General features: G+C 40.4%; 1 protein-coding gene across 4 annotated transcripts in view; it reads left to right on the top strand.

The window, feature by feature from the left end:
• Positions 1–8,869, top strand: part of DLC1 (DLC1 Rho GTPase activating protein) — a 369,474-nt gene extending 360,605 nt beyond the window's left edge. For all 4 annotated transcript variants that reach the window (XM_030564195.1, XM_030564196.1, XM_030564198.1 and 1 more), the window contains 6 exons: positions 1,010–1,223; positions 2,588–2,702; positions 4,922–5,140; positions 5,898–6,115; positions 6,325–6,498; positions 7,140–8,869. In XM_030564195.1, the coding sequence (XP_030420055.1) occupies positions 1,010–1,223; positions 2,588–2,702; positions 4,922–5,140; positions 5,898–6,115; positions 6,325–6,498; positions 7,140–7,242 (1,043 nt within the window). In that variant the 3' untranslated portion in view covers positions 7,243–8,869. The remainder of the gene's footprint in view (positions 1–1,009; positions 1,224–2,587; positions 2,703–4,921; positions 5,141–5,897; positions 6,116–6,324; positions 6,499–7,139) is intronic.
• Positions 8,870–12,840: the final 3,971 nt, after the last annotated feature.

The raw sequence follows: 12,840 nt of genomic DNA, 5'->3' as shown, positions 1-12,840 counted from the left end.
GAAGGCAGTATATCATATGTAAGATATTTTAGTGTACCCTTTAAAACATTAACATCACCACCTACATCCATTTTTAAAAAAACCCTACAGTTTAGCTTATGCTCAAAGTGATACAAAATAGATGGTCTGTTAGTAATGAGAGAATTACAGATGAGACATACCGCCAAGTTTCTCTTGAGTATGTCATCTAAGTTTTGCAGTGCTAATGATGATACAAACCCCACATGATTCAGCCCCTCAAGTTGCCTTTTTGGAGATGGTTCACTGGTACTCACTTTGAGAAGCAGAGCTGGCCTGGGTTATTTCATTTTTTTTTTCCTTCTCCAGACTTTCAGTTTTTATAAAAACATGAGTCAAAATTTCCTGCCCAAGGTGTTTGTTGTCAGTAACCACGGAGCCGTGTAATGGTATGGGGCCGCATGTCAGTGACTTTCTTTTTCCACCATGTGACTTTGAAAGATCTCAATAAAACAGGCCTATGTGTGTTTGGTGAAGCACTTTCTGGTATTTTATGGCATCAATGTTGAAAAGGTTTAGTACCCATTTATTTATTTCATTTTATTGCTTCACTGATTTGTTAAATATATTTCCCTCGTGAACTTTTTGAGAACTGAAGAATTTTTGCTGGAGTCTCTTAGCTAGACTTTGTTTCCATGTTCGACACTGCCCATGGTCATCAGTCAGACTTCTGCAATTAACAGCTCTTTTAGCAGAGGTGCAGGAGGATGTAGTGCTTGAAATTAAATTCTATTACAAATTGTGGTACAGGCACAACTTTTATACTGTTGAGTTTCTCTTGAGGCAGGAAATAACTGAGGGTAGGTAAGTTGGTGGCAATAAAAAAGAAAAATTCATTTGTATGTTGCCTGTGACTAGTATGCCTCCTGGAGGAAATCCTTGCAAACCTGAATAAAATAGTTTGAAGCTGGAGTTTGGATTTGAATGTATTCATGCTTGTGTATGTGTGGAAAATCAGTGAGCTGATGAGAATATTACTAATATTATGCAGATGTGCCAAAGGATCAGCGGCTCCAGGCTATCAAGGCTGCTGTTATGCTTCTACCTGATGAGAACAGGGAGGTCCTACAGATTCTTCTCTATTTCCTGGGTGATGTCACCGCTGCAGTGAAGGAAAACCAGATGACGCCAACAAACCTTGCTGTGTGTTTAGCACCTTCCCTCTTCCACTTAAATACTCTCAAGAGAGAGAATTCTTCTCCAAGGTATGTCTCCAAAGAGTGCAGGAGAATATAGTTCAGTACTACCATTCCCGTGATACTACTCCTTTATATCATTTAGCAAGTACTGGGATTCCCCTATTACAGCTACCACCTTGAACTTTCTTTGTAGTAAGTGAATTATCTCCACCACCACCACCTTTGATTACATTGGAAGCTTTAGAAGATATGTTAGGTGCAAAATGTATATTTATCCCACTCTGAATTGCTGTAGGTATTTATAAAACAAAACTAACCTTTAGAGACTTCAAAAGTGGCCAAGGAAATGCAGTGTCCGCCCCACAATGGTAGCACCTGTAGCATAATGTGAACTCCTCTAACTTCTCCTGCAGTTGTACAAAAGTATTAAAATAACACCACTAGGTATCATTGAGGATTAAGAGGGCATGTTTTAGCCTCCTTACTGCATGTGTCTTGCAGGGGTAATACACCTAGTTCAGTTTTGCCACTATTCTGTGTCAAACTAGGTAATTAAACTTGAAATTCCCAGAGTTTAGGTCAAGCTAAAGAAGGGGTGGGTGTTATGACGTTTATTGGGGCATTCCTTTGCATACGGGTTGGTAGAAAAATGAAAGAGGTGGTCAGATAAGAAAGTAATCAGGTCTGAGGAACAATAGATTTACCCTCATTCACTGGAGAGCAACATATTTTACCCATAATCAGAATGGAGTAGTCCAATTAGTGCTTCTTCCCCATTCATTTTATATATAATCACACACTAACGCTGGTATTCAGATCACCAGCGAACCAAAGTGTTTACAGACAGGTGTTTATTCCAATTTCTGCTTATCTGGGGGCTAATTGAAAGAAAAGCCTTTGCCCTAGGGATGAAAAAGTCACCAAATAGATTACCAGGGACTAGAATCACATGGAGGAGTTAGGCTGAACATTGCAGCACCTAACATTTAGGGGCCCTGCCACTCAATGGAATTCAGAGCCATGAGTTGGGAGTGGGTGATAAGTGCTATTGAAACTTTTTTCAAGACATTGAACTATGACTGGTAACCAGCCTTTGAGGCCATATTAGCAACAGCCCCACAGCTCTTTACTCTAGGTGGAGTCTCAGTTTTCCCATTAGGAACACTCCATTCTCTTTACTGGAACTGATCATGGTGGTCAGTAGGAAGCCAGTCTGGCTATTTCCAACTATGAACAAGTTTGCAATGGGTTAGGTATGCCTGTTCTGTGGCAAGTCTGCAGTAGCAAGAAAAGACGTCAACATTTAACATTACACCAAACGTTTCTGTCCTAGGCAGCTCTGGTCTATGCTATCAGGACATTAATTAGTATAACTGCACACTTACCAAACCATTAACTAATACTGACTTGTTTATTTTCCTCCTCCGTAGGGTGATGCAAAGAAAACAGAGTCTAGGCAAACCTGATCAGAAAGATTTAAATGAAAACTTGGCTGCAACTCAAGGCCTTGCCCATATGATTGCTGAGTGCAAGAAGCTTTTCCAGGTGAGACAGCCATCTGTGAAACAAATAGAACCACTCAAAAGAGATCTATGAAAAAGACAAGTTTTCAATGGAGAGCCAAGAGTCTCTTTAGTTTGTTTAAAGACTATATTATTAGACAAACAAATAAGCACCTTTAAAAAGCATTCAGAATTGTAGGACTGGAAGGTCTCACTAGAGGTCAGTCCAATCCCCTGCACTCGTGGCAGGACTAAGTATTATCTAGACCATCCCTGACAGGTATTTTTCTAACCTGCTCTTAAAAAACTCCAGTGCTGGAGATTCCACAACCTCCCTAGACAACTTATTCAAGTCCTTAGCTACCCTGACAGGAAGTTTTTCCTAATGTATAGTGGAAGAAGCATTTCTCGTGTCTTGCTTACAACACTCCTGCTAATACATCCCAGAATGATTGCTTTTTTTTAACAACAGGGTTACATTGTTGACTCATATTTAGCTTGTGATCCACTATGACCCCCAGATCCCTCTTCACAGTACTTCTTCCTAGGTAGTCATTTCCTATTTACTTCAGACCATTTCTCCAGATCACTTTGAATTTTAATCCTATCCTCCAAAGCACTTGCAACCCTCCCAGCTTGGTATCGTCCACAAACTTTTATAAGTGTACTCTGTGAGTTTATCTAAATAATTGAAGATATTGACCAGAATCAGACCTAAATCCAATCTCTGCGTTACTCTACTCATTATCCCCTCCCTCCAGCTTGACTGAACCACTGATAACTACTCTCTGGGAATGGTTTTCCAACCAACCAGTTATGCACCTACCTTATAGTAGCTCCATCTAGGTTGTATTTCCCTAGTTTGTTTATGAGGAGGTCATAGGAGACAGTATCAAAAGCCTTACTCATGTCAAGATATACCAAATCTTCTACGTCCCCCTATCCACAAGGTTTGGTACCCAATTGAAGAAAGCTATTAAATTGGTTTGACAGTATATTTGTTCCTGACAAATCCATGCTGTTACTTATTACTGTTACACACAATATATACATATTTATATATAATACGTATGTTTGTTGTAGGTGGTGCTGGTAGTGAGGACTGCAGTTTTTCCAATCCACAGGGTTCAAAAATTGAGTCAGATCCCAAAGCATGAGTGTGGTTTAAAATAGAAGCCTTGGGCTAGAACCCAATAGCTGGGAGAAGGTGCTCCAGGAGGTGGGGCATTAGGATGGAATGGTGTGAACATGGCTGGGTGTCTGACTTGAGGCCCGCCCTCTGATGTGCAGAAGAGCTGAGCACTCAACTACAAATTAAAGTCAATGGGAACTGTACTGTGAACATGTAAATTGTTATTAAAAGTTGAGTACTCTGAAAAATTAGGCCCTATGCTTCTCAAATTGAGCACTCAAAATTAATGTAAAATTTTATATTTGTGTCACGTCCTCATCTGTGAAATGGGAATAATAATACCCCTTCACCACATAGGGATGTCATGAAATTGATTCATTAATGTTTGAGAAGTGCTCAGATCCTATAGTGGTGATTGCCATAGAAATGCCCATAAGGCAATTAAATATTCTGTGTTTGGGACACAGTTTGAGTAGTGTGTAATAAATGAGGCATAGGGCACACATTGAACAATGAAAAGAAATATTGAGTAGCGGTTCCTTTAGTGAGCACCATCCATTCTGTGCCCTGAATGAGGTCCTATGTAAAAATAATTAATTAAATAATGTAATTAAACTGTAGTATGATGCATGCACACAATTAGATCAAATTAAGGCTCCATGAGCAATTTTAATTCTGGCACTTAACATGAGTGTTTGATTTCACAACTGTAGCATTTTAAATGTAGTTTGTATGCAATATGTATACATATACTGCACCCCTCCATGTCTCTCATTCACTGTTTTTTCTCATCAGGGTTGTGACTATATTTAGCTTTTTGAATCCCAGTTGGCAGGAGCATGTAGCAAATAGGAGCATGTAGTAAACATTTCTTTCAACAATTTTTTTTTTCCCTCTTTATTCTTTATCAGGCTCTTTCTTGTCTCCGTTCTTTCATTTATACACTACTATCAATCTCTAAATACATCCTCTGTGTTAATTGTCATCCTGCATGTCTGCAGTGGGGGGCATTCTGAGTTCAGCTGACTGTCGTTTTATGAATTTTTGAACTGTTAGCTTTGACCATACTGAGTCCTTCAGAATATGAAGAAGCAGTTCTAGGATGATTATTCTCTTTCTGCAATTCCTAGATTCCAGAAGAAATGAGCAGATGTCGGAACTCTTACACAGAGCAAGATCTGAGGCCTTTAAGCCTGGAGGAACTTGGGCGAATCAACAGTATGGAGCGCTCAGACTATCATTGCTACCTTCAGGACTGCATGGATGACCTGCTTAAAGAGATAAAGGACAAGTTTAAAGGCTGGGTCAGCTATTCCACATCAGAACAAGCAGAGCTGGCCTACAAGAAGGTATATCAGTGGAGTCCCAAGTTCACAACTCCCTGTTTAGTTGCCTGTTTTCTGTGGTTTAGTCTGGTACAGAATAGACCTTTTCAATAGATGAGGGTATAGCAGAAAAAACAATTGGTAAAGTGCATCTGTATTGTGAAAAGTGATTAGGCAGGGGGAACCCACACACCCTAGTGGGTCTGCTGCTTTTAGGGACAAAAGTAAATTTATTCCTGTTCATTCCACAGAGCCAGCACATCTAGAAGGCAGCTCACTGCCTCCTGTACTTCCTTGTGCATCATAGTCATCAAAATATTTACTGAACTCCATTGACAGGATCAGTTACCCCTGTGCAAACCTATAGCCAACAAACTTACAGCAATGTAACTGGAGGTATTGTTTGGCCTGCAAGAACCTTTATCACTGGTAATGGTGGGTAAGAAAAGCAGCTTTCTTGCTTCTCAGATCAAGTTTGTAGAGCTAGAAGTCATTGAGAGGCAATAAAGATGGCACCACAGGGTGGTGTTCTCAGTTTTCCTTTTCAGTTAGAACTCTTTTGCAGTTATGATCACTCCCTTTAGAAGGTAACTTAGAAGTTTGCACATCAATTCCATTGGGCCATGCAGCTTATTTTCATGCATGAGGTTTTCTCTCTTATGACAAGACTAATAACACATGATGTTTTGATCCCTTTATAGTATGTTTTTCAACACTAAAAAATTAAGAAGGAAAAGTGTAAATTGGAATAGTACTGACACGCCTATGTTGATGTTCCCAGGTGTGTGAAGGACCCCCGCTCCGGCTGTGGAAAGCCACCATTGAAGTCCCTGCTGTGCCTGAAGAGGTTTTAAACCGTTTACTTAAAGAGCAGCATCTTTGGGATGAAGATCTCCTGGATTCTAAAGTAATTGAAACCTTGGACAGTCAGACAGATGTATACCAGTATGTCCAGAACAGCATGGCACCACACCCAGCCAGAGACTATGTGATTTTAAGGTGAGCTTTCATATACTGCAGCACTAGGCTTAAGACAGAGAACTATCAAAATTTAAGAAAAAACATCTGGTTTACACTACTTCAGAAGAAGGCAGTTTGTAGACACATGCCTATTTATGAAAACTCTAGCACTTTTTCTAAGGCTAGTAGAAATATGTCCCTTTTCTTACAGTAACGTAAGGCAATTATTTCATGTTTGTTTTTAACAGAACATGGAGGACAAATTTATCCAAAGGAGCTTGTGTGCTGTTAGCCTCCTCGGTGGATCATGACCATGCTCCAGTGCTTGGTGTTAGAGTTAATGTGCTTTTGTCCAGGTATCTGATTGAACCCTGTGGGTCAGGAAAATCCAAACTCACCTACATGTGCAGAATTGATTTAAGGTACAGTCTCCTGCTTTATCCCACCAGATTTTGGTGGCTGCAGTTCCTCTGGAGGGGTTTCATTTTGGGTTGATTATGCAGCATTTGTACTCATAGGTGGCTCCCCAAACAGCCCTGTATGGCCCCACCCATGCTCTGCCCAAGGGCCCTTCCTGCTTGCCCCTCCCTTTGGCCCCAGCCCAGGCAGGCTGCTTCCCTTCCAGGAACATGCTAGGGCGACAACTTGTGGGTGGACTCTCACACAGTTATTCAGTAAGCCGGTACATGTTTTGGTGGTTCTGTTCTTTATATAGTTAGTTGTTTTTGTGCCCCTTCACTTCTGGTAGGTATGAATATTTGAGAGATAATAGTTGTATTCACACACTTCTTATATTAGTGACAGAGCCCAAGTTCTGATGAAATCTTTCTTTGCTCTGGTAAATCTGTGTGCATTTGATTTAGATGTTGTATGATATGAAAACTAATAACCGACCTCTCCAGAGAAAAGGTGTTTCTTAGAATTCTGTTCAACCAAGCTTTTTGGAATAACCAGTAGCGTAGCCAAGTAGATGTTCATTTGAGCACCTTTGATATATTTTCTTTGAGTAAGGACCAGTATTGCTGATAGAGCTTCTCATTTACTTTGTTTCCCTCTGTTACAGGGGCCACATGCCAGAATGGTACAGTAAGTCTTTTGGACACCTATGTGCATCTGAAGTTGCTAAAATCAGAGACTCTTTCAATAAAGTAGTAAAATCCACGTGACTGCAACTACTCATCAAACCCATCATCAATGTACACATTCCTAGCAACTGAAGACTGTCGAATGGCTGACATGCAATTGGTCTCATATATTGAATTGGACTGTGACCATCCCATACGTTTTAAAGCTGCTTCCTGTCTGTGTAAGGTCTGTAGTATAGACCTTGACTGGAATATATAGGATGACTGTGTGCAGAATAAAATAAAAATCAAAACTGTATAGTGTATTATTACTAGATTTGAGTTGCTTCTGAGAAGCAAAACTCTTGACACAAATATATTATGGAATGGGGTGAAGGTACTTCATTCCCATGTGCTATTAGCTTTATGTACATATTTTATTTGTAATGTGTTGAGGGACTGGTGTATCCACTGGAATAGCTGGTACTCTTCAATGTGCTCTCACGGAGAGAAGCAAAGAAAGGTTTGCACAGAGATAAGTGTGAATGAGTGTAATTGTTGAAAGGAATAGCTAGAAGCATGGTGTCTGGCACACTGATATGGATCCACAGCATGGATTTTAATGTATTGGATACAGTTCAACCTGGAATCTCTGACTACCCAATGGACCAGCAGCAGCAATCCTTCATTCTTGCCTGTTTTGTGTTACTAACATTGTTAACCTGTAAGCAATTGTTATAGTAGACTTGCTCTGTCTGTTTCATACCCACATGATCTTTTTAGGAGTGATTTAGCAAATTTACTGCAATACAGAATACACTTGTAAACTATGTAGATTGAAGTAGTGTTGAAATTCTTCTCAAGTGGCCAAAACCGCCACTAATGTCAAATTGTTTTATTGCCTAAAAGTGAATATTTGTTGCATTTACTCCTGGATGTGTTGTAATAATTGTACATGATCATGGTATGTTTCACTATCTCCTAATGGTTTTTAAGAAGAAAATGTAGACATAGGAATCCTGATGGCAGGATGCCTTAGGCAGCAGACAGAGTAAGTTGACTAGGAAGATTCATATGGATTTTCTCTCTCCTTTACCTGCCTTTCTGAAAGCTGCACATTAACAGGAAGCTTTGAGAGCTTCAATGTGAGCCGTTTAATTTTTTTTTAAACCCTTTAGATATTTCTCACTGACAATCATGTTATGGACAGTAGGAAACCAAGAGGTCCTCTGGAAAAGGTGGTCTTTATGCAGGTTTTATTATAAAGTACGGATTTGATTTAGAGATGCAGTATTATGTGAAAAATGTGTTTTGTGACTGAGGGTATGAATGAGTTGCAAGGTGGCTGAAACTTTGTTACCATTGTCAGTATTATTTTTTTTTAAATGGCAAATGTATTAGTTTCCTCATGAATAAGGAGCCCTTCTATATTCAATTTGAAACTTTTTGAATTTGTAAAATCATATGGTGTACATACCAGTCTATCGTAAATATGTAACTTGCCCACCATGTACTGTCAAACATAAAGCATGATAAAGATAATTATTTAAAATATACTTGTATTTATACCTCAGATATTCTTTTGGGTTTTTGTATCTGAAGTTTTTTTTCTTTCTATTGTAAATATGCTTTACATGATTAAGGTCTAAGAGAACACAAGAGGAAAAGGTTTATAACTTGGTATGTCTGTACAGAGTATAATCAATAAGTGCACTATTAAATGTTTAAAACTGGGGGGAAAAATCTCTAGTGTCTTCACATCTTTTTGCATATAGTTCTTAAATTCCTGCCCCTAATCTGCATTTCATATCAAGTCTTATCCTGAGAGATGAAATCCATGCGAGTTAAGAGCACTCCAGCAAAATTGCTCCAGACCTTGCAGAATCATCATCATAAAGCATCCTACTCAGAAGTAACCACTGACATCAAAGGGAATTTTTGCCTGAATGGGAATAGGGACTGCAGAATTGGACCCAACATCAGTACAATAGCTCCAGGAAGCAGAGTTCCTACCCTTGCTAAATAGATCTTCTGATTTGAAAAATAACATTAAGATAGGGCTTCATGTAAAATGAGGTTCACTGCAACCAGGAAACTCTGCTGGCTGTCCAGGAAGTGAGAAAGTTCTTTTGAAACAAGAGGACACATGAATAAAATGTGAAAATCTGAGAAAGTTAATCCTATGCACCAATGAAACAGTCAAGCAATTAACAATTAAAGTTAATAGAAATACCACCTGGGCATCTGGAAAAAGGATTTTTTTTTTTGGAGGTGGGTGGTCTCTACAAGATTTTTTGGGGGGTTGGTCTGGTTTTGGTTTTTTTGAACACCAAATCAATATTTAAAATGGTGCTGCTTTCTAATTAAGAGGAGCACCTGCTTTAAAGCTTTTGATGAGCAGGGCTGGGTAATCTCAACTCATTTATTTTAATAGCTCCTCCTTCTCACTGGACCCATAGAGCAGTCAATGCAATGTAGTGATAGGCATCTTGAACATACTTTTATTGGTCAGAGCTAAACAACCCTATTGCTTTTAAGAATTCTAGAATATTACACTTTTCAGGTCAGAAGACTTTGAACTGTTTTATTCTTTAGCAATCCTCTTTTTGGGCTTCTACCATGAAGTACTTTCCCCCCTACTCCTCCCCAAACTGTATAGAGTAGTAATCAATCTGTTAACCAGCAAACACCACAAACTGATAAATGCATGATGAAATGTAAGTTGCATCTTCAATTTCAGGTTTTTCAACCCATACTGAAGTTTACTCAGACCTTGTAGAGTTAGAACTAAACATGGCTTTTCTTCTTCCTTGGCAGATATGCCAAAAAAAATCCTGCCTCAAACATTTTAGACTAATTGGGACCTAAAACATTGAAACAGTGTTCCAGAGACATCAAATTATTAAGCCCATCTTATTTCAATAGCAAAGTCAGTTTTCCTTCACCTTTATGCTTTCCTAAGCCCCCTATGCCTAACCAGGTGTTTTCTTGATGTAGTGTTTGGTTACTTCAGGTTCAATTGTCCAACACTAGTCATAGTTCCCTCTATTTTTTTAAGGTAAAGTAACACTCATACACCTTAACTCTTACTTAGACCAACTTTCATTGCCGTCAACAGTAGCCTTGTGCAGGGCCAGCTCTAGGCACCAGCAAACCAAGCACGTGCTTGGGCTGGCAGAATTTCAGGGGCAACTTCCCCCTCCCCCACTTCAGGAGTTGCACTCGGAGGGGTTTTTTTTGTTTGTTTTTTTGCTTGAGGCAGCAAAAAGAACAGAGCCGGCCCTGGCTTTGTGCCAGGAGTCCTGCATTGCACTCCAATGAAATTCCCAATACTTTATTTGCATGACAAGCTATACAATTCTTGCCTAAGTGTACCTCAGTGAGGATCAAGGTATTCTATGCAATTCCCATTTGAATTTTTGAAAAATCAAGCATGACATTCTCAGAGTTCAGTTTTTGGAATCCCATGAAGAGAATTTCCCAACACCATGAAGTTAGTTAATTTCAGTCAGTTCACCTTCAAGCATTACATGCCAAATTCCCTCAGTTATTTGGAGGTCTTAAATGACGTGATCAAAGTGGTCTCAGCTCAATTCTTGAGGCTGGGAGACCATCTCACAACCCAGAAGGGTCTAATTTGACCTAATAAGGTGAGGTGCAAGGAGGACCTGAAGACACGCCTCTCTCTCAAGTCTGGGTTATATTACATGGTCAGTGGCCATGAGCCCTGCAGGCTGGGGTAGGAAACCCTGACTAATACTGGGCATGCTCAAATGCTGAGATTTTGAAAAAGCAGTGCAAGACAGGTGAGTGTGGGACCCCTAGAAATGGAGGCTGACAGCCAGGGGCTGCATAAGCCGCATGCAACCCACAGACCTATATCCAAGGCAGCAAGGGCCCCTTGCCATGCTGATGGCTTAGTTACATGTGGGCCTGAAAATTGAGTGGCAGAGGAATGGCAAGGGCCAGGCACTTGGAGGACCCCTGCAGGCTCATGGTTGCTTGGTTGCAGAACATAGACCTGGCACACTGCTGGAATCTACAAAGAGCAATGCGCTGGTCCTAAGGTGACCAGATGTCCCGATAAAATCAGGACTATCCCAATATTGAGGTGTTTGTCCCAATATTTCGCTCCATTGGCAGCACTTTTTCTTTTTTTGCTCTGCTGGCGGACCTCCCCCCCCAACATATGTCCCTATATTTTTCTCCTCTCATCTGGTCACCCTAGCTGGTCCCCACACCCCTAGCTGAGCCTCCAAAGTGTCAGTTCTGCTGCAAATTCTGGCTAGTGGGACTGCCCAGGGCAGAGCCTCCATAATGTTTACAGGTCCCTCTTCTCCAAGTACTCCCACCAAATTCAACTGCGGGTCACAGGAACCAGTGCACTGCTCTTGCTAGAGCCCTGAGGGCAGCAGCAGCAGCAATGATTCACAGCTCTGGTTAGCCTGACAGAACTTCTGGCTTGGGCAGAGGCAGAGGTGAAAACTCCAGGAGCAGCAGCCCTAGTGCAGGGCCTGGGCCAAAGGGAGTAAATTACACAGCATGCAGCTGGGCAGAGTGGGAGAATGGGGGGAGCAGCATGGGGGTGCAGCAGAAGGATGAGTGTAGGGTGCAAAAGTGAGAGATTGTTTGAATGTGTGATGTTATAGCACATGGGCCCCAGTGCTGGTGTTTACTGTGGGTCCTCATCTTTGTGTTCCTCTGCCACTGGCAGATTGTAGGGAGAGGGGACACACATCAGGTGGGGGCCAGTCAGCATTCAGTGACCCAGCTGACTGTTAAATCTGACAGTGGGGCATTGTGCATGTTCCATGCTTTGGCAATGAACTGAATAGTAATTATCTAACACAACCTTTTGTTTGCCATTTATGGTGTTTTCATTGCTACAATGTTGCTATATCAATAACTTCAGTTGTCTTTGCTGAATAGCTTTCCTCATTATAACTTACTTACCCAGCTGTAGATAAAGCCTGCCTTGACACTTATGCTATGAGAAATTCCTGAAAATAAGTGTTCATCTTACCCTTCATGGTCCTACGAAGTACAGACCTGGGTTGAAAGATGTCTTCCCCCTTTGCACCTCCACAATGTGCTAGTCATTTAAAAGTAATAAAATTTATTTATAAAATTTATAATTTAGTCTCCTAGCAGCACCAGTCAGGCTCAGTGACTCATTACACTGGGACCTGAACAAACACCAAGGAAGAAATAATCCTTACCCCTATGTGCTCTTAAAATCTATTTTATTAAAAGTTTGTGAATAGAGGAGTACTCCAAGACAAGCAACTGGGCACTGCAGCAACTAGCTGTGGCAATGGTAAGACCATTCTTAGACTTCTTCATATTCTGGTTTCAGCCCTCAGCATTCAGAGAAAAAAAACTATCAAAACTAAAGTAAGGAGCTAGAGGGAGTAATCTCTCAGGAAAAATTAAAAGTAACCACATACAGTAAATATCCACAACTTGGCTCCCTGACAATTAAGGGAAATAGAGTAACTGTCTGCTAGTATTGGAAGATTATAAAACACCAACCAGGAAGAGCAATGATTTAATACAAGCTAGAAATATATAACCTCAGAGTAATGGGATGAAGTTTATTAATGGAAAAAGTGAGTCTGGAAAAAAAAAATCAGGAAAATTGTTTTCCAAATCAGTGAGAGGTCCCTCTCCAAAAGAAGTGGTGAAAACTTACACCATTTA

The sequence above is a fragment of the Gopherus evgoodei genome, chromosome 5 (assembly GCF_007399415.2).
Source record: "Gopherus evgoodei ecotype Sinaloan lineage chromosome 5, rGopEvg1_v1.p, whole genome shotgun sequence".
NCBI lineage: Eukaryota > Metazoa > Chordata > Testudines > Testudinidae > Gopherus > Gopherus evgoodei.
The sequence above is the reverse complement of the archived record's forward strand: the minus strand, read 5'-3'. Positions and strand labels throughout refer to the sequence as shown.